Genomic DNA, 27,516 nt, shown 5'->3' with positions numbered 1-27,516 from the left:
GAACTAATCACTAATTACTCGATAATATAGTATCTCCTATGTGGTTATTTTAACCATCTACTATAAAGTCCTGAATCAAGGTACTAATGAACACCTTTTCCGGATTAGATCTTCACTGGTCTGTTTCTAACCGAATAAAGATTTGTGTGGTAACCAACCTTTAACTAATAACCTGCACAATTAATCGCTATTATTTGCTTTCTCTTCCTTAATAAAGAATATTTGAATGCAAAATCATGTATTATAGCAGGCATAGTTTCATTTAAAAAATTACAAGGTATGATAAGTAATAATATGTAACTCATTAGAATCAAGATGGACCTAGACTTTATGGCTTTAGAAAGTCTAGGCCACACTGGGAAACTTCACAGTTCTCTTCAGACCTCGTGAGGTGAGTAACTTAAGCGCAGAGAGGATATTCCTTGTAAGAAGTTAAGACTCAGGGGTGGAATGGGTTAAGAAGAGGGCATCTGCATACTGTGTAAAGCCAAAAGTCAATACTGACTCATTTTTAGCTTGTACGAAGAACATGCATATACCTGTGCTTATTTGGTAGGTGGTGCTTAGAACAGAAAGGACGAAGAGGAACGCTGCCAGTGGAGGGCTGTCTATTTCGAAATTCTGGTTTGTGTGTGTGTGTGTTTACTTGGTAGTTACTTTCTGGGACAGCCACTCTGCAAGCCTGAATTGAAAATGGATGGATGGATGGATGGCATACTTAAAAGCAAGGCAGGATAACATCAAAAACAATCACAGATAATAAGAGCCTGTCAGTAACAAAACCATGTGGACGGTTGCCCTTCTACAATTGTTTTTGCAATAATTTAGACCCAAAATTATGGGAAGAGAGGCACCAGGGTTATTGTTTTAAATAGTTCCATTTCCTTTAAGAGGAAAAATTACAATAGGCACTTTGTAACCGTCTGACACTGCTTGTCGTGTTGTGCTTGGCACACTCAAGTCAATAAGCCACAGGAACATGACAAAATGTCTCTCTGTGCACTTTTTTTGCAAGATCCTAGACCAAAGCAATGTACTTTAAAACACATTCTTACTTTTTAAAAAAAGTACAGTTCTTTTTAGATATTTCTTTGGATCATACAAACAGGATAATTTTCTTTTTGTTTTTTATTTCTCCAATAAGGCTCTGTAGGGGAGAATTTCTCTTTGCCTTTCTGCTTAGACCATCCTTAGTAGTTGAGGAAAACCATGTGGAAGCCCATCAGTTCTTTCAGCACTTCTCAATATAAGCATTGCAACATTATAATAGTCAGGTTACTCACATATCTTTAATTCTACTATATGACTGTGATTATACTTGTGAGTTGTGGTATATCACATCATTGCTTACACATGCCCCTAAAAGTCCATCGGTTGGCTTAGGACACACACACCACACTCTGTATTCATTCTCCTCCCAATGTTTGAAGAAACACTAAAATACAGATGTCTTTAGACAGCTATCTGACACGCCCTTGAAAATAATACGCTGGCTATGTGCGAGGCCCATTAGCTGAACAGGCAGCCCTCCTTAATGTTGCTTCCATTTTTCATAACATCTGCATGAAAAAAAATCATACTTCCACAAAGTTTTCCAGCAGAGTCCTGAAGACTTATATAAAACAATAACTCATTTGTTGCCCCCACTGCTGTAGGCACAGAAAAGGACAGAGCTCCACTGGAAACAATGGGAAAATAATGTGAGACACTTGAATGAACAAAAGGAGAATTGGACAGAAAGGTCAGTTGTAAAGTAGGACTGACAAAATACTTTGAGAGCTTTGTTTACAATGATCTTAATACCAAACTTTTGCTGCAATGGAAAAAAAATCTGTGGGATACAATGTCTTTTATTAAGGTGAGAGCTCTTTACATTGTTCACAACTGACACCTGAAACCAAAATGAATGGCACGACAGTACCTTGAAGTTGTGAAACATTAATTACCAACATTTTCCATTTTCTGTGGGGCAGCTACGAGTCACACTTCCAAACAAACAACAGTTTGCACACTCAGAGACCCAAACATGTGAAGCCCAACAGGCAGAATACACACATCCAGTGTCACGGTGTGTAGTCATGTCTCACCATGGATAAACCCTACCATTACCCTGCAGCTTTGTCTCAGACCCTAGATGAATCTAAACAACATTTAAGGGAGAAGAAAGCAGTTGTTTAGTGATAACTGCTCAAATCATCCCCTAAGTTCATCTAAACAGGGATACATACAACAGCCATTATAGCTATCATTGTCATCATCTTCAAACATGCCACCCACAAACTTGCTCACACAAGCAAGCGACACAAGCTGAGGGTACTGTTCTGCAGAAGCTTCAGCCTACACAGTGCAGTGGAATTGTTTGTTTTTCTAACAAGACAGGAAATTCTGTTGGAATAACGTTAAACAAAAAGCTGATAAGTGCCCCAACAGATCACTTGTGTGTATGATCTTTGTCCTCATGTCACACAAAAAGCACTTCACCGGCTCCAGTTGTGCTCTGATCAGCTTACGTTAGTGTTCAAGTGTCGCCCCCATGGAACCCACTGGATTGGGCCAAGTTGTAGTCTTAGTGTTAAAGGAAAAATAAGTGACAGGATGTGGGTTTCTTTTGATAAGATTCATGCCTCTATGTCACAAATAAAGCTACTCCAAGGTACGGTACAGGTCGCTGCGACAAAGATTATACTGGTCACGGTCCACTGTACTAAACCTCTGATGTCCTATTTACAGTACGCTGCTGTTTATATTTTAGATCAATGTGGCCTGTGTCAGTGAGCCTGGAAGCGACTGTGCAACCTTTGAAGCCTCATCCTGAACAGTGAAAGGAAAGGGAACCAATCAGACTGCTTGGGTTCCTTCTGTGGGATTTTACAGTAAGGTGACCAGCAGGTATTGTTTCAACATAGAAGGGCATGAGGTAACGTTGCACAATGGCATGTGTGTATGAAAAGCTTGAACTGCTCTGTTTTAGGGGGGTTTTGACAGGTGGGTCACTGTGGATAATTCAGGAACTGAACAAAAAGCAGAACGTGTACAAGGAAGTTTAAGCAGGAATTAGCTTCCTGATAACAGTGTTAACTGTACTTTATTACTATTTACAGGCAGAAGAGCTGAAGTGTGCACGTTCACACACATGCAGCCCTGCAACACAAGTGTACTTCATCTAGAAAGTAACTTTAGACTCAGGGACTGTTTAGGTGTCAGTTAATCATGCATGAGCCTGTGGAACTTTTGAAGCAACACAAAAAGCCTATGTTGTAATAAAGGCAGTCCAAGTTATCATCAATAGGAGAATCCCTTCACAGGAGATTAGAGGCCTGGAGAGGAGGGATAATGTGTTGCTAAATGTAAATGGCTGATGCTGATTTCCTACATTTCCCACTGACTTTTGTAATCTTATTAAAGAAATGGTAAATGGACTGCTACTTATACAGCACTTTTTTTTCTATTCCATTTGAACGCTCAAAGCGCTTTCTTGCTACAATGCTCATTCACTTATTCACACTTTTTCTATGCTTATGAGCTTTTAACCTGACATGCACATAATCATACTCCAGATGATACATCAGGGGCAACTCAGGGTTCAGTATCTTGCCTGAGGATAGTTTAACATGTAATCACAGGCTAGAGGAGCTAGGCATTATTAGAGTACTATCCTGCTACCTACTACTACATACTGCCCGAAAGCAGCAATATAAAGAAAATGACTAATGTAACGATAAGTAATATTCATTTAACTATTTACAAACAGCAAAAATAACATGCTGATTACAATTTGGGAAGTTTTCCTAACGAAACTGGATGCCTTTAAACAATAAACGTCACTTGTGGCGAATTTCTATTTCAAAGCAACAATGCTGAAACCTAACACCTGTAATTCTGTGACCATTAACATTTGATGACAGATCGCCTGGCTGTTACACTTCTGCCAAAAAACAGATCACAAATGAAGGTATTACATCACTCAATGATAAGTCATTTCAAACCAAAGATTTTTTTTTTAGCAACTTAGGAACAATTCCATACCACCTTAATGACAAATATCTCTTTAATGAATGTAAATATTGGATTAGTCTATAACTAGAAAAACAATCAAGAATCAGCCCAGATTGACTGCTGAATGCTCTGAGCACAATGACTTAGTTACTATGTCACTCTCAATGTTATTTATGCAGCATATTTAATTACATTAAAATGTATTTTCCATAACAGATAAAAACATAAAAAACAACTATTACAATGAACTCAGATGTTTACTTCATGTTTCACTAGCTGCAGTCATCCCATGCAAGAGAAAAAAGTGTGATCTGCAACAATAATGTTGATAAAAAAAATCAATGTGTTAATCTTGCCCAGGGCCACAGATGCCTAGATATAGCCCACACCTTTTCTGATGAAAACACTCCACAAATTCATATGAATTCCTATCTGATATGATTTGCGTGGCTGAAACAACACCATAAACATTATTCTACCTCCTGCTTGTATTCCGAGGTGCTAGAACAACAACTTTCTGTTGTACAACATGAAATTACAGGTTAGTAATGTAAATTACGACTTCTTACAATTCATAGGATTGCACTGTTGTATTGTAAAAATAGATCTGAACTATTTTCTTTTATTTCTTCCTTTTAAAACACATGCAAACACAGCTTCTAAGTAACACAATTGGTAGTCTTGAGCGGTCCAGGAGACTAAGCACAGACCTCCAAGGCTGTCTGTTGAGCAGAGAAGTCTGAATGATGGATGCATTGAAATTGCCCCTCTTTTCTTCAGAGTCTCGCCCACAAAGGGTCTGTTTCCCATTCAGGACACAAGGTCATTAGATAATACACACGAAGATCTCAAGGCCACACAGTGGGGGCAGGATCATTCAGCACAACAAGCCTCCGCGAAAACTTCTCGATGCCTTAACTCAGTAGTCTCTGCAGGAAGCATATGCACATCCAGAAACAAATATACTGACATGAAAGCTCACATGCACATTGAAATTTCACAGACGGTCACACACGCACAAGGATGGGCTCAATAGTTTGTCAGTGGGAATCATGACATCATCATGTTCCCCTCCAACCTCTCTATTCAGTCACAGCAGAATTATTTATCCTTTGAAAGTGGGTTAAATGAATGCTTAGGAATGTCCTTTTTCTTTCTTTCTTTTCTATTTTTCCTCTGATGTAATCACAGGCATATGCATCCATACATGTTTGTAGAATTGTTTTAGGCACCTGGTTGGCAGAGACCCAATCAAGATTTTGTTATTCAGCGAAACTGTGGGGGAAATGCTCTCAAATGAGGAACTGCTGGTTCAGTGAAGTGTCAGCATGTAGCAGTTACCATGGGACAAAAAGTTATTCTGAACATGGAAACTCTGAGAGGTTTGCCAAAATTAAGAAAGAGTGGAAACTGAGCAAGTTATGCTCTGGATGGGGAAAAGTGTTTCCACTCCATTCGTGAAGCTGTCAGATTTCAGCTTGTCATGGTTAACTCACAGCGCTCTGAAACTCATTTCCTGAGTGGCGTCGTTAGTTCCAAATTGAAGCCAGGAAGAATGTAGAAAGAAAGTGGGCGGGGGAGAGAGGTTTGAGGCAGAGGGAGATGAAACAGGGATGGACCAAGTCTGTCCTCTACTTCCACTTGGGCACATGCTTGAGCTGGGGCCTTGGATTTGTTTTCTTCATCAAAGTGAGTGGATGTAAAGCGAGAGAGGAGTATATTTGCATGTACTTAATTTTAACTTTTATATAGCCAGCAACAACATGCTCATATCAGAGGATTACAAAATACACAAGCACACACACAATGTGTATGAAATTAAAAAAAAAAAAAAAAAAAAAAAAAGAGGAAGGCGACTACACAATAAGACTGGCACTTATTGTGTAGACTGGCAGATCACCATAGTGACAGATCAGCCAAACCCTATGACAAAAACACGGAATGAGTCAAGTGTCAGATGCTCAGGTTACATGAGCATGATCTCAGTAAAGAATTCTTAGAACTTAATAAATATATTTCTTTGTTTGTTCATTATTCTGTTCTAGATCTGACATTAAAAACAACTGATTAACTTAAATTTTTCTGAACTGTGAATTTAGTTTGAATATGGGTTCTTCATCTAGCTACACCCCCAGGCCTGTAAGATTTCTCCTAAAACTTTGTTAGTCATCTTCGCTATTGCTCTACATTAATAAGTCTCGTTGCTCATATGGAGTTACTCATGCATGCAGTGCTGCCTTTCAAATTAAGAGGCCTCTCCCTGAAAGACAACCCATGTCAGGGATCAGCACATCTGCAGAAACACGATCCGGTAAAGCCTCACAACTCCTGGGGGAGAATAGCAAAGTCATGGAGATCCAGGTGCTGCGCACCGAGCCACACCAGCGGCCTGGCGTGCGTAATGAAGGGCAATTAAAAGTGAGTGCATCCCTTTGGCAATAAACCACCCTGGGTTCACAGGACTTGCAAATACAGAGCAGGTTGTGAGCTATCTCTGTGCTGGTCACCTCCATATCCGTCATTGGATTAGCTTAAATCTAGCCTCTTCTTACGCAAGAGGCTGTTTTCCATCTTACGCGCGATGGAAAACAAGATGGAGAGCATGAAAGTTTGATTAAAGTTGCGAACTCTCCTTGAATTCCTGACCGCGATATAAAAAAATATATATAAACGGTAACAGAACAACGAAGTCGGAGCTCGGTCTGCTCTTATGAAAAAGGATAAACTCAGGTGTGGCTGGCAGATGCAGATTTGTGTAAAAGCAATATGCGTTACCAGTTCGTGGAAGAACGGGGGTTGAGGATGTCCTCTTTGGCCGTGAGCAGCGACAGGCTGTAGGTATCAAGGTTGACCGTTCGCTTGCTCATTGTGGCAAAAGTTTCCAGACCACTCCCGCAGCTTCTCTGTTCACGGGTCCCGATGCGGGGTGGGGGTTTGAGTATTTTCTGGAGAACAGTCACAGCAGAAAACTGGGGTTCGGCCGAGACAAAACTGCAGCAAATGTGTCCAGGTGCATTCAATGTGGCCCTTTTAGGTCCGAACGGAGCGATCCGTGCAGCCGCTGCGCACTCACAGCGTGGAGGAGACTGGGACTGCACACGGTCTTTGTGCAGCCAGTTAAGAATACGTTTTTATGGGGAGCGCCCCACCTCCTGTTAAGAGAGTGGAAAGCCTAATGACTTCACTAGCTGGTCACTTGGAAGAAAAAGTGTGCAGCAGAGGAACACGGCCACTGAGCTGCACTGTTCGCGAAACAAAGAGACGTTTTCATTTCCCAATTCAATAACTGGGCAACTTGACGAAACGTATTACTTAACTGATGGACCACAGCTTGAGGCGATTCAATAAATATAATTATTTTGTTCTAATTGTCTTTTCCGACTCACTATAATGTTTTTGTTGGCAAAAATTGGAACAAAAACGAAACACAATGGGAATTTCTGATGTTTAGAGGGGCTATGGGGGAATGCAGCAGCCTTGGATCTGTCAATCTCTCTTTGTCTCTGAGTCTTGTGAATCGGACACCTCTGGTCCTTGGCAAACTCCGCAGAAGCATTTTACAGTGAAGGCAATCTCTCAATAAGCCAAAGAAGGAGCAATTTCATGGGAACCGAGTATGAAGCAGGCTGTGCCTTACACAGACAAAAAAAAGCAGAGGAGAGTGTTTTAGTATTTAGCTGCTGGGGGCCTGTTCAGCTGCTACCCAACCAGGGCCGCGCAAACTCACATACACACATAAACTGTCCACAAGCTCGTAAATACACACACTGCCATGCATTCATGCACAGGCTCCCACATGCACACTTACACAAGCTGTGAACTCTAAGGCACTCCCTCTAGACGTGCAAACACACCAATGGATGTGCACACACACGCACTCACACAGTGGTATTTGCCTTTGGGTCAGTGGCACAGGAGTTTAAGATCTCGGATTATGGGAATGTTCCTGAGCTCTTTAATTTACTTAGCAGCCATTCTTAGGTAATCCAGGACAGATGCAGAGGATAAAAGTCACAGGTTTTTATGTTCTGATGTGTCAGGCTCAGGTTCGGTATGACCACATAAATTTCAACTTTGTGTCATTTTTTTCCCCCCTAACATTTAATATGTGTTGTAGTGTTATTCACTGCTAAGGTTAGACCTGGAATGGCTGAGTAATCCTTTTGAGACTATGAACTGACACAGTCACTGCAATCACTGATGAAAAAACTTCCTTGTAAGGCAAAACGTTTCCATTTTCATCTCCTCTTGGGGTATTTCTCTACTTTACAGTCAGAGAAGCAGTTAATAGGTCTATAACTAAACATATAGATGAGAGAGGACTGCACACATGTTTGATAGAGGATAGCTTTGTGATGTTGCCATCATTTGAATGAAGGGTAAAGTACTGATACACATTAGATATGATACTTTTTAACTGTAAAATACCACTTTTGATGAAAAATGATCTCCGTACAAATCCTGTCTGGTGAACCCTTAGTTTCAGCGAGCAGCACACTCTAACTCAGCTTTTTTGGCTAGAATTTGCATGACACAAGGACAGGGGGCATGACATCCCCATACCACTATTATTGTTACAACTTCCTGCTATTAGAGGCTCTCCTGCCTTTCAACTCTTCAGTGTGGATGTGAACTGCAATGCTGTTATGCTCCAGTTCAGAAAACCTTGGCATTTCCTCTGCTTGGGTGCGGAGGCAGCTGTTGTTGGAGATGATTGTATGTCCAGTGGGGATTCGCATATGTGTGTGTGTGTGTGCCTAACAGCTAATGGGGATTTTCTCTTCTTTTACTGAAACTTCTTATCCAGTTGTGACAGACCTTTTGTTCAGTTTCCTGCTTTCCTGACAAAGTTTAAACCCACTGGTCTCCTTAAACTAATAGTTTAAGTGTGAGTGACAAAGTGCTGAGTGGCCCAGTCACAAAAACATCCTCTAAGAGTTTCTTACATTAGTCTTTAATTCAGAATCCACTCATAGAGTGGCTCTTTCTTTTGCAAAATCAGTGACTCTTCCACTAGCTTATAATAACATAACACAGAAAGCAAAACAAATTTCTGCCACTAAAAAGCAGAGTTCATTACATAGTAGTCACGGATAGCTCGAAATCTCTCCTGGAGTGTATCATGGCTTGCGTGGCAGGTTTATGTGTCCTTCGACCCGATGGACGGTGTGAAAAGGTCAGAGATGCATTTGGAGTTAAGGGGTCACAGCTTGAGCTTTTTTCCACCCGTTTTTTCTACACTTCAGGAGTAACATGTTTCGCATTAGCGGTGACTGTAGACTTTTAGAGGTAAGGACCTGCATGCCCACTCATGTGCGATAGCGTGCTGCCGGTTTATGAGTGTCTGTGCACTTGCAATGATTTTAAATCTCCTGTTCATGTCATAAATACAGCCTTGTGTTGTAAATTTACTTTTATACAATAAGAGCTGCAGGCATGTCTCCAACCTTTTAACTTCCCTTTGCACTATATTTCATACAAGTCAGACCTTGCTGAATACGATCCTATTTTCTATGCAAATCATTAAGTGCATTAAGCTTCTTCATGCAAAGTCTTTCAAAAAGTTTGTCTTCTTCTCTGACGAATGTTTCACATCTTCAAAGGTTGTCTGATAAGTGTTTGTCAGGTACTCGAATGTGCTTGAATTACCGCATTAATAGGTTATCATTTGAACTGTGTTTTCGTATTCTTATGCTTATTCCGATTCTGCTTATTATTTTTATTATTACAGCGGCTCCACGACAGTTTAGAATCTCACCTCTTCTTGCAATAGCAATGATCATTTCAGTATTGCATTTTAGTTTTGCTCATTTTTGATATTGAGGTGAACATAGGTGAGGCAAACTAATATCACTGATGAGTGGAACTGAGTAAAAGTTACACAAGTCATACTAAGTGATATGTCAGTGAGGCACATGCATTTATCTAAAAGCTGAACTCCAACATATGAGTAGCATGGCGTAACATGAAAAGATAAGTGAGGTTGATTCAGGTGCCTGGCGAGTTTTATGAGCTAAGTAAATGACTGAGACGTGTAGAAGTTGAAAACAAAAGAAAAGATAGAGTGTTTTCAGCAAATTTACTTGTTGTTTGTCTGAGAAAAAGCGAGAATAGTAGAGCCAGAGCTCGGCACATGTTCTGTGAATCTGGATGTCTTCTCTTCGGGCTTTAAGGTGAGGTCACTACTCAACTATGCGCCTTCACAACAACCTTGAGATATCTTTCCCCTGGGCTTCAGTGTGAACACAAATGTGTGCGTGAATCTAGATGTCCATGCACGTGTTTTGTTCAGTTCTAAATCACATTCTCACTTTTGCAAAGGCTAAAAACAAGCGATTTTCCATATTGACCTGCTGTTTTCTCTTTACTTTGTCTCACTAGGAAAAAGATTCAGACTTCATCATCGGTTCAAGATTACCTTACTTAACTGAAATACGGCACTGTGCAAAAGTCATGCATCACAGCTTATTTCTTTTAATTTTGCAATGCAGCAATTTAATAAAATGTGTCTATGCATACATGAAAATATGGTATATATGGAGAAAAACAGAATTGATACAATTCTAACAAGCTTGAAAGTCAATGTTTGATATGACCACTTTTATTCTTCAATGCAACCTGAACTCTGAGCTCTCTTGTAGTTTCTTTGAGAAGTGTTTGGGAATAGTTCTCCAGGCTGATGTTGATGAAGGATGGCGTCCTCAAAAATCCCCAAGAATGGCTTCTTAACACACGTCCATCTGCTGTACATACATATATTTATTTATTAGGGCTGCTACTTCTTCTGTTGTCCTCATTTGCCAAGATAGGCCAAATTTCTGGCTAATATGTCTCTGTGAATCACCTTGTTAGTGCAAAAAATTTTATTTCTGTGAGACTGAGGTGTCTTTGTGTCAAGTTGCTACTAACAACATGCCCAGATATACAATTTCACAATGGTTCTTTGCTAAGTTGTCTGCTATCTGTGCACACAGAACTGGTTCATCCCTTGAGTCAGGTGTCTTTTCTCTTTTTGGATGATGCATAGATCATCAAAAAAACATTTTGGGACCAAAATCTAAAGAATCAACAGTGGCTTATGACTTTTGGACAGTACTGTATGTCAAGCCTAAACAAATGACAGGGCTTTGCAGGAATATATAGAGACCATGCATTTGTGTTTAAAATTGATTTTCCTTGACTGCTTGCCCAAATAAAATAGCTCTTAAGTTCATTGACAGTGTGAGAATGATATAGGTTTCATGAAATTTGCTTTAAGAGGCCCTGATTTGAAGATGTGTTTAGGAATTTGGGAGGGGGTGGGAGTTTTGTCTAAGAAGCAGACCTTGGGGAGAGCTAGACAAACATCATATAAATGAAACATACTCTGAGGAGGGCAAAATAAGGAATGTGCCATCACTCAATCATTGTAAGTAAATTAGGTACATTTGGTAATAAACATTTTCTACATTAAAAAAAATCTTAATATAATGTAAGTGAGATAATAATGTAAGTGTGTCATTGAATATTTAAAAGCTTAAAAGCCCCAACACCCACATTTGATTCACAATAGAACATAAAAACATATCAAATGTTTCAACTGAGGCATTTTACTTTTTCGTGAAACATATTAGCAGCAACATGTCTGAAAGAAGTGGACAAGGGGTCAACAAAAGACTGAAAAAGTGAAGTCACTTGTCTGAAAACTTTAGACACACTTTGCATATGCATATGATCAGTTTATAAAAGTGGAGATTTTAACCTTTGGTCCACAAGCAGTTGAGGTGAAGACCCAATTCAATCAGTTTGTGCTCTTCTCCACTGCACAACAATGCATTGTGCTTTAAATACATCTCATCTTATCTGCTGTAAGAGAAGCCAAGGAAATGAGAGCCAGATGTGGTGATGTCAGCACACGTCTATGACTCTAAAGTAGTGCTCAGTGATGCTGTGGTGCAAAAGCAGGGGCAAAGTTTGTGGGAAATATGAACACAGCCCACAGCTGACGCAGCAAAAAGGTCTGTAATCAGTGTTCAGATTGATGCTGGTGACCGTGGAGGTTGAGGTTGCTGCTACAAAAAGCTCATAAGTTCCTTCGTTTTATAAGAAGATGAAAGGAGAACTGATGCACGTCATTGGCTGTTAAAATTTGTTGGTAGACTGCTTGACTGGTGAGTTTTAAAAGGCTGTGATTGTGACTTACACGCACTCACACAGGCACAGATCAGGATTGCAAATGGACGTGGAAATTTCGCTCCCTGCAATCACCGCGTCCTCTCGTCACGAAAGTTAAAAATCATCAGCCAAATCGCTAAACACGTTTCTGTGGCAGCCTCGAGTTTCTGTGGCTTACTGTGATCCCTAACCAGACTTTATTAAAAGCCTCAGCTCGCATCATCTTGATCTTGATGATGCTTGTTCAGGGGTCCCCTTAATGACAGCTGTTGATTCAGTCTTTCTTTCATAGAACGTTTTAAAGACACAAAAAGACTTAAGATAATAAATGGATGTTGGACAGAATTTCAGGTATTTTTTGGACTAAATATAGCTGTTACAACATAAAGGCCTTGCTTCAGAAAGACCTGGGATCAGCCAATACATGTTTCAGCGTTCAATGGAAGATTGTGCAGGAAACTCCAGACATATCTTGATTATGAAAGTTTCTGGCTTATCCAAGACACAAAACAATTTTATTGCTTTTAGGTTGACTTCTTTCTTTAACACATGCCTCTTTTTTATGTATAGTGTCTTCTTCTATTAAACCTGTGCATTTGTTTCTTTCCACTAGGTGGCACATGTGCACCAAACTGACATTCAAACAAAGCCAAAGAGGAGTGAAGATAATATAGAAAAGGTGAGAGAACGTCTTAAGGTTTGTTTTGCTGTTTTCAAATTTAATAATGCAATATTTTTACTTTTTTATGGCAAATTTCTAGAATTTACTCTAGTGGCCATTTATCCATATCATAGCGTATTGGTTTTAAAATACAGTGGCTTGCAAAAGTATTCGGCCCCCTTGAACTTTTCCACATTTTGTCACATTACAGCCACAAACATGAATCAATTTTATTGGAATTCCACGTGAAAGACCAACACAAAGTGGTGTACACGTGAGAAGTGGAACGAAAATCATACATGATTCCAAACATTTTTTACAAATAAATAACTGAAAAGTGGGGTGTGCGTAATTATTCAGCCCCCTTTGTAGAACCACCTTTTGCTGCAATTACAGCTGCCAGTCTTTTGGGGTATGTCTCTACCAGCTTTGCACATCTAGAGGCTGAAATCCTTGCCCATTCTTCTTTGCAAAACAGCTCCAGCTCAGTCAGATTAGATGGCGTTTGTGAACAGCAGTTGTCAGATCTTGTCAGAGATTCTCGATTGGATTTAGACACCAGACAGGTCAGGGATAAAGTTATTGAGAAATTTAAAGCAGGCTTAGGCTACAAAAAGATTTCCCAAGCCTTGAACATCCCACGGAGCACTGTTCAAGCGACCATTCAGAAATGGAAGGAGTATGGCACAACTGTAAACCTACCAAGACAAGGCCGTCCACCTAAACTCACAGGCCGAATAAGGAGAGCGCTGATCAGAAATGCAGCCAAGAGGCCCAAGGTGACTCTGGACGAGCTGCAGAGATCTACAGCTCAGGTGGGGGAATCTGTCCATAGGACAACTATTAGTCGTGCACTGCACAAAGCTGGCCTTTATGGAAGAGTGGCAAGAAGAAAGCCATTGTTAACAGAAAACCATAAGAAGTCCCGTTTGCAGTTTGCCACAAGCCATGTGGGGGACACAGCAAACATGTGGAAGAAGGTGCTCTGGTCAGATGAGACCAAAATGGAACTTTTTGGCCAAAATGCAAAACGCTATGTGTGGCGGAAAACTAACACTGCACATCACTCTGAACACACCATCCCCACTGTCAAATATGGTGGTGGCAGCATCATGCTCTGGGGGTGCTTCTCTTCAGCAGGGACAGGGAAGCTGGTCAGAGTTGATGGGAAGATGGATGGAGCCAAATACAGGGCAATCTTGGAAGAAAACCTCTTGGAGTCTGCAAAAGACTTGAGACTGGGGTGGAGGTTCACCTTCCAGCAGGACAACGACCCTAAACATAAAGCCAGGGCAACAATGGAACGGTTTAAAACACCACTTCCCCTGCCAGTGGCAGACGCCCTCAGACATCGGTGCGTTGGTGGTTCTTTGTGTCTGGGGATGGGCGTCCAGGCACGTCACTGCAACCCCCCCTGGCTTCTGCTCTGCGGCTACTGAGTGACCCCTCACCTGGGACTCTCCTCAGCTCTTTCTGGGATGGTGGCGCAGCTGCCCCTCTGTTGGTCTTCCTTGGTCTCTTGCGTTCTGAGGGCCTCTGGATGTCTGGAGTCTTGATCTCCTCCATACCTGCTTCATGCCCTGGAGGACTGGGCTGTGGCCCCCCACACCCTCTAGCAGATCATCACATGAAGGAACCTTTTAAATACAAGCGCGCTCATGCTCGCAGGTGTACACACGGGGACTCACACACACAAACTACACCCTTTTTGGCTCCTACCTCAAAGCACACTGTGCGCTGTCGATCTTACGTGCTGCACAATAATGTTTAATATTTCGTTTTTACTGTTACATTCCCATAGATCATCGTGATGTTGTTTATTATGTTGCTCTTTTTTTTCTGCTTGTTTTCTCTTTTTTCTTTCTCAACAGGTGATCCAGGTGATTGATATATGTATTTTTTGTCTGCTTATTTTGTTGTTTTTTGTTTTTTGCCCTTTATCCCCGTCCCTCTTCCCCGCTGTTTTTCTTTCCCTTTCTTTCTCCCCTTTCTTTTCCCCAATCAAGTCTGTCCCATATTTAACAAGTGAAAATAAAATAAAATAAACAAGGTGAATCAAATAGACCATTACGGCAAGGCTGGGATGGTCCATTTGGTAAAGTAAATCCGTCGGGCATCTTTCTTCGCCTTTAGACAATAATTCTGATGGCAAAAGAGCCAAACGGGACAGGCGCAAAAAAAGAAAAAGAAAAAAAAAAAGAAAAAAAAAGGAACGGTTTAAAACAAAGCATATCCATGTGTTAGAATGGCCCAGTCAAAGTCCAGATCTAAATCCAATCGAGAATCTGTGGCAAGATCTGACAACTGCTGTTCACAAACGCTGTCCATCTAATCTGACTGAGCTGGAGCTGTTTTGCAAAGAAGAATGGGCAAGGATTTCAGTCTGTAGATGTGCAAAGCTGGTAGAGACATACCCTAAAAGACTGGCAGCTGTAATTGCAGCAAAAGGTGGTTCTACAAAGTATTGACTCAGGGGGCTGAATAATTACGCACACCCCACTTTTCAGTCATTTATTTGTAAAAAATGTTTGGAATCATGTATGATTTTCGTTCCACTTCTCACGTGTACACCACTTTGTATTGGTCTTTCACGTGGAATTCCAATAAAACTGATTCATGTTTGTGGCTGTAATGTGACAAAATGTGGAAAAGTTCAAGGGGGCCGAATACTTTTGCAAGCCACTGTACATGCAGGAAAGGTCTGAACACTTGGAAACACAATACTGGAACTCTGCTTCCTCAAAATAAAGCTATCACTGCGTGAAGTCTTTACAATGGGAACATCACATTTAAAGAAAAGAAAAGTGGATAACCATGTTACTCCAGCCCCAGCACTATTTATGTATTTAATAATACACTGGGCATCAGATTAGTTAATACTTTGGAGCACTATGACATAATTCAATAATAAAAAAATATTTAAAATGGTCATCATTTCATTTTCAAATGATATGTTTTTTGTATTGCTCAGGCTCATTTGAAGACATCCCTCACTGTTTAAATAAAGGCTCATCCTCCAGGTTTCAGTTATACTGGTACCAGTTTATTATTACTTATTAGTTCTGAGTTTAACCTCTATAGATTCGAAAAGTGCTGGAAACATTCTGCACATTCAATTCAAATAATTTCAAATGCAACATTTCCATCAGCTCAACAAACATCAGCAAACACACAAACTGTTTCTGTGCAGTTTGTCGCACTGTGTATCTGCTAGCTGAAGGTCCAGCTGCTGCATCTGAATGTCGTAGCAGAAATTGAAACTCACACCAGGCAACATTTTTATAAACTGCTATTGTCCAGTTTTAGTGAGCATGTGCAAACTGTAGCAGCTCCTAGCTGAAAGGATTGGCACTGGGTGTGGGCTTCTGCTGACATAGCCCATCCGACTCAGGGTTCATATGTTTTGTGTTCAGAGATGCTCTTCTGCGTAACTTGGTTATAATTAGTAGTAATTTCAAAAATTACACTTTCCTTCCTATCGATTCAAAGCAGTCTGTCCATTGTCCTCTGACATAAAGAGTTATGGGTGACAAATTTGTTTTTACCCAGAGAACTGCCACTAACTGGATATTTTCTCTTTCCGGGACAATTCTCTGAAGATATGGTTTTTGGGAAAATCCCAATACACTGTCTATCTCTCTGCGTCAGTCTTGTTATTACTGACTCTAAATAGAAAAAAAATCCTTTTTATATTGGAAATCCACCGAGGAGCTTTATCATGAGAACAAACAAACAAAAAAAAGAAAGACCCACAATGACGTCCATTCCAGGAAACAGCAAAAGATTAATAGTTTTAATAAAATTCATGTCAAACATTAAAATACTGAAATGGCAAAAAAGAAAAAAACCTTTTCTCTACATTTCTTTTTTGAATTTATTTTTTATACAAATCACAGTGGTTCAAAAATATTACAAAATTTTCATTTCAAAACATTTTTTGCAAAAGCAGCAAAACATTCTGATTGTTGTAAAAAAATTTCGAAAGCCCTTAATAGTTTGTGAGTGTGGTGTGCTCTTTCTTTTGCCTTTTATTGTAATAAACACAATAACGTACGCAGTACATGTTAATAAGTCGTTTGCGTTGATGGAAACAAAAGTGCATAACAATACTATACAGTATATATGATCCACTTAAAAAGTTACAGTATAGACCAGGGGGTTAATCACACCATGTCTCTCTATATGAACACCTCTCTTTTCTTATACATTAATCTAATGAAGAGATACAGTATGATGAGTAGTTAGAAGATGACAGGTTATGTCCAGCTGGGACGTGTATTAAATTTACAACACTTTACTGTACTTTGGAGAGTACCTACCTTCATTAAAGCATAATGCAGAATAATATAGTTGTCACAGCTAATATCTGCCTTCAATCCAATCAATCATTCACAGATGCAGTTCCCCAAATAAAAGGATACTGAAACAGTGGAAGCAATAGAGTGCACTACAGAATTTGTCTTAAAGACAAAAATTAAGTAGAGAAATGGAAAATTAAATGACATTTTGATTTGGATCAATAACAACTGGTGTATATATATATTTATCGACAGCATACTTATCAGACATGTAATAGTCGGCTACATAATACAAAGTGCAGGCACCTCAAAAGGAAACGTTACTCTAAAATTGCTGGTTTGCTGGGTTTCTTGGTTTATTTATGTCATCCGCTGTGTAGCTTTTGATGACGTCACACAGAGAACTTGCAAAGCTCTGTATGTAATCACTGGAAGAATTGAATCCGATAGACAGTAACTACTTTTTGCCTGAATAATAACATTAAAGAAACATAGGCCACTCCACATAAGCTCTAAGATGCTGTATATCAACCTACATTTACTTCTGCGTTCACATGTGTGTTACTTCTTGGCTTAACTGACTTTAATTTGTGCCCGGGAGGCTGTAAGTGCTGTGCCATCAGCCTGAACAGAGCTAAAAGAGTGAAAGTTCACTAAAGGCACAGGAGGAGAGAGACACCAGACACCAAAAACAACAACAACAACAAAACAAACTATCCCCCCAAAAAAGTGTTCTCTCCATCACCAGGTGTCACATTATAATAGGGAGATCAGGTCTGCAAGGAGGGAAGAACTGCTCCATCTCAAACAGAGGAAAATGTGACAGTAAATACACTGTGATCAAGATAGATAGATAGATCAAGACAATACAAAGGAACTCTACCACCAGTGTGACAACACCTAACTTTTGCCTGTAGGAGTCAGTGTTGGGCAAATGTTGAGCTAAATAAAATGAACGAAGCTTAGAGTTTTGACTCTCCATCGCTCCCTCTCTGTAAATCAGAGTTTCTCAATTGCCTCTGGCCTGATACTCCCTTTCTCGATGCCCTGTCACCCCAAATTAGCTTTCAAATATAATTACTGTTATCAGTATTAGTGTTTTTTTATGATTTCTATTTTATAAATTTCCCACAACCCTATCAACCTTCAGCATTGTGATCCCCAAACAGAGTCACAACAACAAAAATTAAGAAACTGCTGTATATGTAACATATATCTAACTACTGAAACATGCATCATGCCTTATACAATTCCTCTGTCATTACATGCAAACTAAATCCAAACATTATTCTTGGCTTTCAGCCGTTAAGCATCATATTCTTACACTTTGGATTATAAATCCTTGATTTCAACTGCTCTCTTTCTATTTTTTTAAGCTTACAGAAAACAAATGACAGAAACAAGCTTCATTAAGTTTAGTAACTACAGTAACAGCACACAAGGGAGAGCTGTAACACTGCACCACAGGAACAGATCCTCTGCATTATTTTTATCACGCTAACCTGTGTAGTGTATCATTTAGAGCTGGATGTTTGCCGATGCTACCTTCAGCTGTGCAGAGCGAATTTAGCCAAACGGGCATGTGCATAAAGCCACATAGCGAGGAAAAGAGCTACTGTGGAGTTCAATGCGTACAAGACCTTAAAAAAGCTGAAGAAGTCGTGTCATCCATCTCTTCACTGAGATGTGGGAAATTTGAAAGACTTGAGTGGAAAAGTCATGCTACAATCTTCAGGTTTACAAACAATCTTACACAAGGATCGATCCATGCTAAGTGCAGAAAAAAGAGGTATAGTCATAGACACACGAAAAAGTGCATTCCAACGCAAATGTCATTGTAATGACAAAGGTAGGCCAGAAATTAACTTCACTCCAAAAGTGGTTGCACCCTCCCAGCGCACAGGCCAGCCAGCGCTTAATAATAAAAAACTTTGCTTTCTCAAAAACAGTGGTTTGGAAGTTATAATGCAATTGGTGTTGTTGCTACCACTCAGTCATCTGGTCAGTGGAAAAAACTTAACCATGACGTGAGTCCCGATTCAGAGAAAACACCTTACTCTAAGGCCAGCATATTTTACTATACTAAATAAAAAATTTAAAAGGCCATTTGTCTGCATGAAGTAAACAGTAGGCCAAAGGATTTTGCTCAGACAATTGTCTTAAAAATCCTTCAATAAGAATTATGGCTGAAGGTGCATGAAGGATCACCACAGAAAATTTTATAGTTATGATCATGGCCATTGTCTACAGTGTCCTTCATGTTGCTGACTGCAGAACCAGTCTGCAGCTTTAAACTAAGAAGCTGCTAAAATCCCACTTTAGTTTCCAGTTTTGTCCATCTATAAGGCACCTGGACCAAGACAGGCTTAATGGGGACATACTAACCATTAATACCATTAAGACAAAAAGATTCTATGAGAAACTTAAAAGAGACCCTGTAAGTTAATCAAAAACAGTCTTTCCTTCTTCAGGTCTCTTTTCTAAATTCTCAAAGCCATGCATTGGGATATTTTTAACTATCTATGAATTTATTCAGGATATGTGTAATCCTGACTGAAATATGCTTACTTTTACTCTTTTTGGAGATGAAACAGCTCAATTTGCACTTGAGTCTTATGAGGCCCTATCCAACTTCTACTTCAGGAGCTGACAATGACTTTACACGGTAGAACAGACCAGATGTCTCACACAATCTATCTATCTAGTGCCTGGGTAAAGCTGAGGGGCGCAAACCCACAAATAGAACAACGTGCTAATAGAAATTCATCAACACATCTTTTTTTTTCTCTCCACAATCAGTATGAAAGCCTGACAAAATTAGCACCCTCAACAGGAAAATCAGATTTGCTCTCATACGCAGCAATATACTGAAAGGTTTCTTGAGACAACAATCACCCTTCCGAATTCAATCTTAATTAATGATAGTTTCCTGATTAACAAAGAAGCAAAGTATATCACATTGTTTTTGAATCAGAAAGCAGCAAAAAAAAGGTTTGTAACTGCTGTGGGTTAAATCGGACAGACAAAACCACACAATCTAAATATCAATGACCTATTATGACCTCTTACAGACTGTTAGTAAAGGAAGAAGGAACAATAAGGGTTAAAATGCTCCTATGTCAAAATTTAAAACCCCTCCTTAAATTTCTCCATTCTCTTTGCAGGTAAACACTAAAAACTACACAGATGCTTGAGCATATGTGTTCATCCGAACACTGCCTCACTGTGTCTTCAGCACCATTTTCAAATTGAGCAAGAGAAACAGAAGGTAATGTTCAGAAGTGACGGTTTTTCTCCTGACACCACAGATTAGAAACACCACCCATCCAAAGGATTCAAATATTTTTCTGCCTTCTTCTTCTCCTACAAATCACTTTGACTTCTCTCTTACATCCCTTCTTCCTGAAAAATAAAAAAGAAAGAAAGGCAGGAAGGAGGCAGAAATAAATTGAGGAAGAAGAATCACAGCTTTGGTATTAATAAATCAGGCGATATATAGTTGTTGTTTTGTTATAAATGCACTAATAACACTGCAGGTGCTGAAGTGTTTTTTTAACACTGCAAGGATTGAAGTTATACTGCTATACTACCAAATGAAAGTATAGTGAAGAAGACACAGGCCTAAAATCCATTAGTATGAAGGATAGTGTCAGGGCCCTGAGCAGTGCTGCCCCTAGTGGTGTAGGGGTGTAAAGGCAGGCTGGCTGAGGTGCTTCAGTGTAACATTGTGGTGGTGGACGTTACAAGCGCAGTTGTTTAATACTGAATCCATCATTCCTCCGTAGCGGAGGTGTCAAGTAAGGCTGGCCGTCTTTACCCCCTTAAGAGTGGTCATTTGAGGTTTTCGAGCTTTTTGTTTTTTTTTTGTTTGTTTGTTTTTTTGTGGCTCGGTGTGCACAGAAAAGGATTGGGAAGTGTACAGGTGGGCGATGAACACCAAGAACCACCACTTCGGGATCACCGAAGGCTATGATCAATCCTCTTGACAGGAGCATTTTAACGTACTAATTGTTTTAAAGTTCCTCCTTGCCAGCAAACCTCGGCTCTAGATTTACAGTCATATCTCGTGTGGTTGTGACGGCAATCATCAGTTTCCTGGAAGTAGTATGCGCCATTTCAACTGATAAAAGTTTCCTAGAAGGCGCCAAACATTTTTTTAAAAACCCACTAAAGCAATGTTGAAATAATAATTACATTGTCAGTGTCAGTTCCTGGGAATACAGTGCTGGTTTTTTTATAAGGGGGTGGAAAATGGGCATAGGTCTGTGTGTGCACGCTAACAGTCTGTATAGAAGTGAAGGCAGAGGTAAGCTCCCCCAAGAGAAGCCGCAGTGGTCAATGTGTAATAGTCATTAAGGTCAATGTGAAGGATGGAGACTGAGAGAAATAGAGAGCCCTTGCTCCCAGTCCAATCACTCATGCGGCTTAGACACTGTGAGTGCTGGTGGAGGGACCGAGCTCTTGTGGAGGGACAAAAGGGGCTGCACTGCAACCTCAGGCCATTATCAAAGAGGGCGTTTGGGAAGCACTCAACTTGGAAGCATCACTCAATCACAATATACCGCACACATACAATCACACATCCATGCACATACCCATGAGTTGAATCCACACGTGTCACACAGGATAGCAAAATGCATTTGTGTGGTCACCCACACTTATAAAGAGGCACATACATTCCCCCAAACATGCTGACATCCAGGCATATTAGCTCTGAGGGTCATTTATCCACTAATAGAGGGGTTCGGGGTAATTCTCCTCTATATGCGTGGAGGGGGATGGGGAGGTGTAACTTTCCAGGTCGGGGCGCTTTAAGAGACATGCGGAGAGGAGGACGGATGCCTCCAGAAACACCAGCCCCTTTTGGTGTGTTGCTTGCGCAAGATCTCTTCTTCACGTTCGCGTTCCTTCTGGGAGCGCAGGTACCGATCCTCTTCCTTCAGGAACCACACGGGTGGCCAGCGCTGCTTCTCAAAGTGCCTCTGGTTTTCTGCAGAGAGTAGAGTAGAGTTAAAAAAATGGCATGAAAAGAAAAGTTGCAGAAAAAAAGCAACATTTGAACGTGAAAACTCTCTGTGTCATTTCAAGCTGTGCGCTGATGGAATTAAAGAGTGGACGAGATCACATTTTCTGAATAAAGTGAGATTATTTCATTTAATTGGTTTGATTTATTCAATACGGAAATAACACAACGTTTTGTTTTCCTGCATTCAAGTTAAATAATTTTAAGAAGAAATTATGTTAATTGTGATATAACTGACTTCAAAAACAGTAGGTATGCTGCTTCAGTGCTTATCCAGACAAAAAAATATTTCAGCCCTCCCACTCCAACCAAATGTTTACGATGATCAAGTCACACTGTGCTGCAGTCCATTAGCAGTGTGTTTAACCCAGAAAATGTACATTCTTGTAGCACTGCAAGGCAAAATAAGGCCCCTACCTTTTTAACTGAGAGAAAAGCTACGTGTCTAAAAGGGATTTGAGGGAGGCGGTTTATTCTTTACCTGGAGACATGGCCTTCATATCTTTGGGAAACTTGCGGCAGATGCTGTTATAATTAGTACAGATGTGATGGAGACACCAAGCTGATAGCTGCTTTGCGTTGTGGAACTGCAAAAAGAGAAGCAGAGAAGAAATGATGAGTTACAGAGCTGAAAGAAATAGCATCACTATAAAAATATGGATTCCTCCTTTAGCGAAAATGAAAGTAATTCAGCATCATTAATGAATTATGAATAATTTGTCTTTTAAAGGACAGACCTGTGCAAGTTCAAGGTAAGCCAACACCTGCCCATCGATGTCAACTCCTTTCACTGCCAGGTGGAGAAGGTCATCCACAGCGTGCTGCTCTGAAAATGCATAAAAATGGAAACAATCATGTCAGTATTTCCCATTTGCATGCAGCACTTGCACATGGATATCGTTTCTCCCAGGCCTAAATTCATAGTCTTGAAATGTGCACTAGATGCAAACAGAAGGCTATATGTAAAATTTTTACAGAGTCACTGATAAAAGGAGGATAGTACAAGAGATAAAACACTATCAAACGCACGTTCTGCCACATGAAGTAAGAACATGATATTTAAATGAGAGGACGTTCCGTCCTGTGCTCTCAATACGACAGAAAGCATCCCTACCGGTGAGGGCGACGAGACGTGGCAAACAGAGACGGTTGGCCAGAACGATTAGTTCCATGGGCTCCAGACCAGGACAAGGCGTCAGGAGGCCACAGTACAGGAACTCCAGCACCCCTCGCATACAGGCTGTACTGGTGTTAGGGATGGAGACCTGGAAATTTATCATATCAAGGGTAAACAGATCAAAAACAAGACATGAGATATAAAAAAAAATGCATTGTAGACATTCATTTTCATTAGATATATGCTCACATGAGTGAGCCTTATGTCCAAAAACACTGCATATTTGTATGTGTCTTCTGCACTCACACTTTTGTGTTACGACAAAAAAACGTGTTTGCAAATTCTGACATGTGGATTGTAATGTTTAGTAATGGGTAAGGTTTCAGCAATACCAATGAAAGCAGCGCTGTAGGTATCTGGAGGTAAAGGGCAGAGGACATACTGTTCACATTCCCTTTGATCTTGGCTCAGATGAGTGCTCTGTCTGGCTCGTGATGTAAGCAATAGGGCTAAAGCCAAATAAGCCCCACATACATACAACCCTGCTATGTGGTGCACAGGGACAACACAAACCTAGCCTCAATGTGCAGACTAAGACACTGACACAGATGAGATAGACTGTGGCAGCGTTCGTCAAAGAGATATACTATGTAGTTCATCTCATTTAGCCACACGCTGTTCTAATGATAAAATAATCTATGACATTTTATCTACTAACTGTTATCAACAAGTTAAGCTAATAATGAGGAAAAAGAAGCACACCAGATTCTCACATTTAAAACGTAGCCTGAAAAAAAAAAGATACTTTAGGCTAATGTTTATAGTTGGGATATGGAGTCTTTTTCTTAAGCTAATTCTTAAGTAAAATGTTCAGCCGTATTGACCTTGACGCTGCCATAACATCACTTAGACCTGACCATGCTCCTTCTCCACCACTTTTGGGTGGTAAACAAAAACATAAAAGCAAAACAGACCTTTTTTTAACATCTTAATTACTGCTAGGCTATAACCAAATCCACGAAGTAGATGACCGTCTAAGCCTGGGAAGGACAGGAGGAAGGTGAATGATTATGAGAGTGATAACCTGACCTCTCCAGGAGCACTCTGCCTCAGTGTACCCACTGAGGCACTCACCACCCTTCACTCCTATAGCCAATTAGGAGAATGTCAGCTTAGTGTGACCTCTCGTTATGATAAAAAAGACACAACGTAGAGCTATGGGTGGCCTCACAGCTGGGACCAGGAAGAATTAATAGATGGACAAAGTCACTGGTGCCGAAAATGTACCACTAAGATCTATCGGCTATACTCTTCTGTTTTCAGTTTGCCATCATAACTGTTCATTTGTAAGTTTACTGAAATTTGCAAAGCTGCAATGACTAAAAATAAAAGTGCAAATGAGACGTCCAGACAAAATTTCAACCCTATTCTTCCTGTTATATACAAAAAGGTAGTCAGGAAAAAACAGTGTGGCATAACCATCACTATAAATGTGAAACAAAACGGTTAAAAGGGAAAACTTTTTTCTCACACTTCAAAAAAAAAAAAGAGTCGATGCTGGCATTTTCTCTTTTTAAATGAGTATGACAGAGCTGCAGAGGCTCTCACACTTGATAGACTAGTCTTTTCTCAACATGTAATACTCCACCAGGATACACACTCCCAGGGTGAACACAAAACCACAGACACACACCTAGTAAGTAATCCATGGGTGTACCATGACACAATCAGCGGTCTATCCACAGAGACAGCAAACCACAAGAGGTGTCTTTTGACTTGTGCCTTTTGAACAGTACACAATAGAGAAAATTACCCCCAGATCACCTTTGAATTCAAGAAGAAAAGAAAATCCTTAATGTATGAAATCATTGTACCAATGTTATACTAAAACCAGAGCCACAAAAAGTGATGCAGATTATAAGCACATTTTTGTGAGACTCAACTTAATGCTGCTCTGCACAAGTCAAGAATAGCCGTGCAATCGCACTGCAGCATGAACACCGAAATGTGTGAGCACAAGAATACAGAGAGGGAAGTGTGCCATGGGCATAAAAATAGAGAAACACATCTCTAATCACATGATGCTCTCCCACTTAGAGTTAGGGATTATTAATTTATATATATTTCACAAATATATAAAATACTTTCTTCAAACTAATGTGATGGTAACATGATAATGCTGTTTATTAGCAATGCATTGCCTGTATAAAATCTATCTTGTAGATGCTAATAAATGTACATTGTGCATTACTTAAATTTGAAATCAAAAGTAGCTTGTAGATAACGATAATGTAATATCACCAGATTAATCAGATTCTGTCTTGTCATACTCTGATTTTTAAAATAATTTTTATAAAAATATCACATCATGTTAATACGTATGTCAAATGTTCACACTGTTCAGGACGATGTGACTAAAGCTAGATCATCTGCTGCTTCAGGGTTGAGCAGTTGTATTGTTGTGTCATGCTCTGAAAGTTCTGCTTCTATTTAAAGACCAGTGTTTGTGTGGTTTAGCATTCACTTCATATGTGCAGCTCACAGGAAGTAAGATACATTAGAGCATGGTAACTTATGGTCATGTAGCAAATGTGAAAGAAGCAACTTTAAAAGTTAGCAAGCAAAGCAGGAAGTGCAGCATTCTGGTGAGATAAACAGCAGCTCACAAATTAGGAGTAAAAAAAACCCCAAAAAACATGTATTTAAGATAAAGCAAATTAGCAAGCAAATAAAATAAAACAAAACAAAACAGCTGTTCATAAACAAAACTGCTGACAGCATCATTGTCCAGTCAGTCTTTGAATCTTTGTGTCCAGACCACCTGTCCTCTACATGCTGCCAACCTCACGCCATTAACATGAACTGTTTAGTGTAACCATAGACACCAGCAGCCCACCACCAGCAGCAAACATTGCGTCCCCTCACTGATCCCGATGTCCTGTTTTCACTAGTGTCAACAATAGCTGCAATGGTTGTTTTTGCACACAGACTCATGTGGTGTTTTCCAGAAAGAAATCCCCTCCATCTGCATGTGCAAACAACAAAAAAAGCAATGCTTTTCTTGACCACAGCTTTATTTTTACCATTTGCTTCAGTTCCAGAAAACTTCCAGAACTTCCAGGGAACTGGGCAACCTAAACCTGCTGACCTTGACGGTAACCATACCCAGTGGGATCTGGTTCAGCAACACTGTCCGAGGAGTATCAACTCAATGACAGCCTTTAACTTCCTCTCTGGTTATGTCAGACACATCCTGCACCCAGTAACCTCCTGAAGCTAAACCTCAGGTGATTGCATAAGAAGTCTGACTAAATTTTACTACCCAGAAAAATTTTATAAGAATTTTCTTGGGGCTCACTAGAAGATGAGAAGAGTTAGTGCAGAATCTTCATTCTGTTATGACAAATTTGAGCCTTCAACCTACTGACACAACACCGATACGCTGTGGTTTGCGTCAAACCACAAAAAACAGGAAGTCAGACTCAAAAAGTTCACGTCTGTGTGTCTTTGTATGACTGCATGTTTGTTTTCATGTATACGGGCTATAGACATAAATAGCTCTCTCTATGATAATCAGTGTAAATCATTACATTTTAAGGCAAATAATAATGCTTGTATATGAGTTAGGATAAACCAAGCAGTACTCATGTGCAGGAAATTTGTATATACGGAGGTGCGGACGTGTGAATTATTATGTAGGTCAATTCTCATGAACCTTACAGAGTTTCAACCACATCTACAAGTAAGTAGAAGGTTTGTAGGTTAATCTGATAGCATGGCTAAGATAGCATAATGAAGCACTCAAACAGCAATGCAAATTTCTGCACAGTGTCATTCCAGTTTCCCTTTATCAAATAACCATATCAAGATACAATGTTTCTCAAAAGTTTCTAAAAAATAAAATAAAAACAAATATCTAATATAGCTCAAGTGTTCTTTGCATCTCTTTTCTAAAGAGCTTATCCAATTAAAGGTTGTTGACGGTTGCTACAAATAGGCTTTGGTAGACACGTAAATACCTTCTTATTATAAACATAAATTATTTAATATTAGTCATGCTATTAGCTATAAACTGGCATTTACAACATTTCTAATCAATTTCATCAAGACCTTTTTTGAACATTTGAAATCAGCCTTAAAAAAAGCATCTTGCCAGTTGTGAGTTACTACTGGGAATTTAGCAGGATTTAGGACACGGACACTCGATCCCTTCTCAAAACTTAAAGGTAACTCCATCCTCGACTTTTCCCCACTTTGTCTGAGCTCA

At 39.9% G+C, this 27,516-nt stretch overlaps 2 protein-coding genes and 1 long non-coding RNA gene across 7 annotated transcripts in view; 1 reads left to right on the top strand and 2 right to left on the bottom strand.

Moving 5' to 3' along the window:
* si:dkey-40c11.2 (drebrin-like protein A) overlaps positions 1-7,179 on the bottom strand; it is a 34,354-nt gene extending 27,175 nt beyond the window's left edge. The window contains exon 1 of the mRNA XM_005473219.4: positions 6,772-7,179. Coding sequence (XP_005473276.1) covers positions 6,772-6,863 — 92 coding nt within the window. The 5' untranslated portion in view covers positions 6,864-7,179. The remainder of the gene's footprint in view (positions 1-6,771) is intronic.
* On the top strand, positions 1,043-27,511 carry LOC109204547 (uncharacterized). Its single transcript, XR_002064040.2, has 3 exons — positions 1,043-6,414; positions 12,764-12,829; positions 26,345-27,511. It is a non-coding gene; the product is annotated as an uncharacterized LOC109204547 (long non-coding RNA).
* Positions 16,591-27,516, bottom strand: part of rhobtb4 (Rho related BTB domain containing 4) — a 38,915-nt gene continuing 27,989 nt past the window's right edge. For 4 of the 5 annotated variants that reach the window (XM_005473217.4, XM_019365621.2, XM_005473216.4 and 1 more), the window contains 4 exons: positions 23,247-23,397; positions 22,870-22,958; positions 22,614-22,719; positions 21,921-22,099 (listed from right to left, as the gene is read on the bottom strand). In XM_005473217.4, the coding sequence (XP_005473274.1) occupies positions 21,921-22,099; positions 22,614-22,719; positions 22,870-22,958; positions 23,247-23,397 (525 nt within the window). Of the gene's footprint in view, positions 22,100-22,613; positions 22,720-22,869; positions 22,959-23,246; positions 23,398-27,516 lie in introns of all 5 variants that reach the window. The other variant, XM_005473215.4, reaches the window with a different exon arrangement.

Source organism: Oreochromis niloticus, linkage group LG12, assembly GCF_001858045.2.
Source record: "Oreochromis niloticus isolate F11D_XX linkage group LG12, O_niloticus_UMD_NMBU, whole genome shotgun sequence".
In the NCBI taxonomy this organism is placed as follows: domain Eukaryota; kingdom Metazoa; phylum Chordata; class Actinopteri; order Cichliformes; family Cichlidae; genus Oreochromis; species Oreochromis niloticus.
The sequence above is the reverse complement of the archived record's forward strand: the minus strand, read 5'-3'. Positions and strand labels throughout refer to the sequence as shown.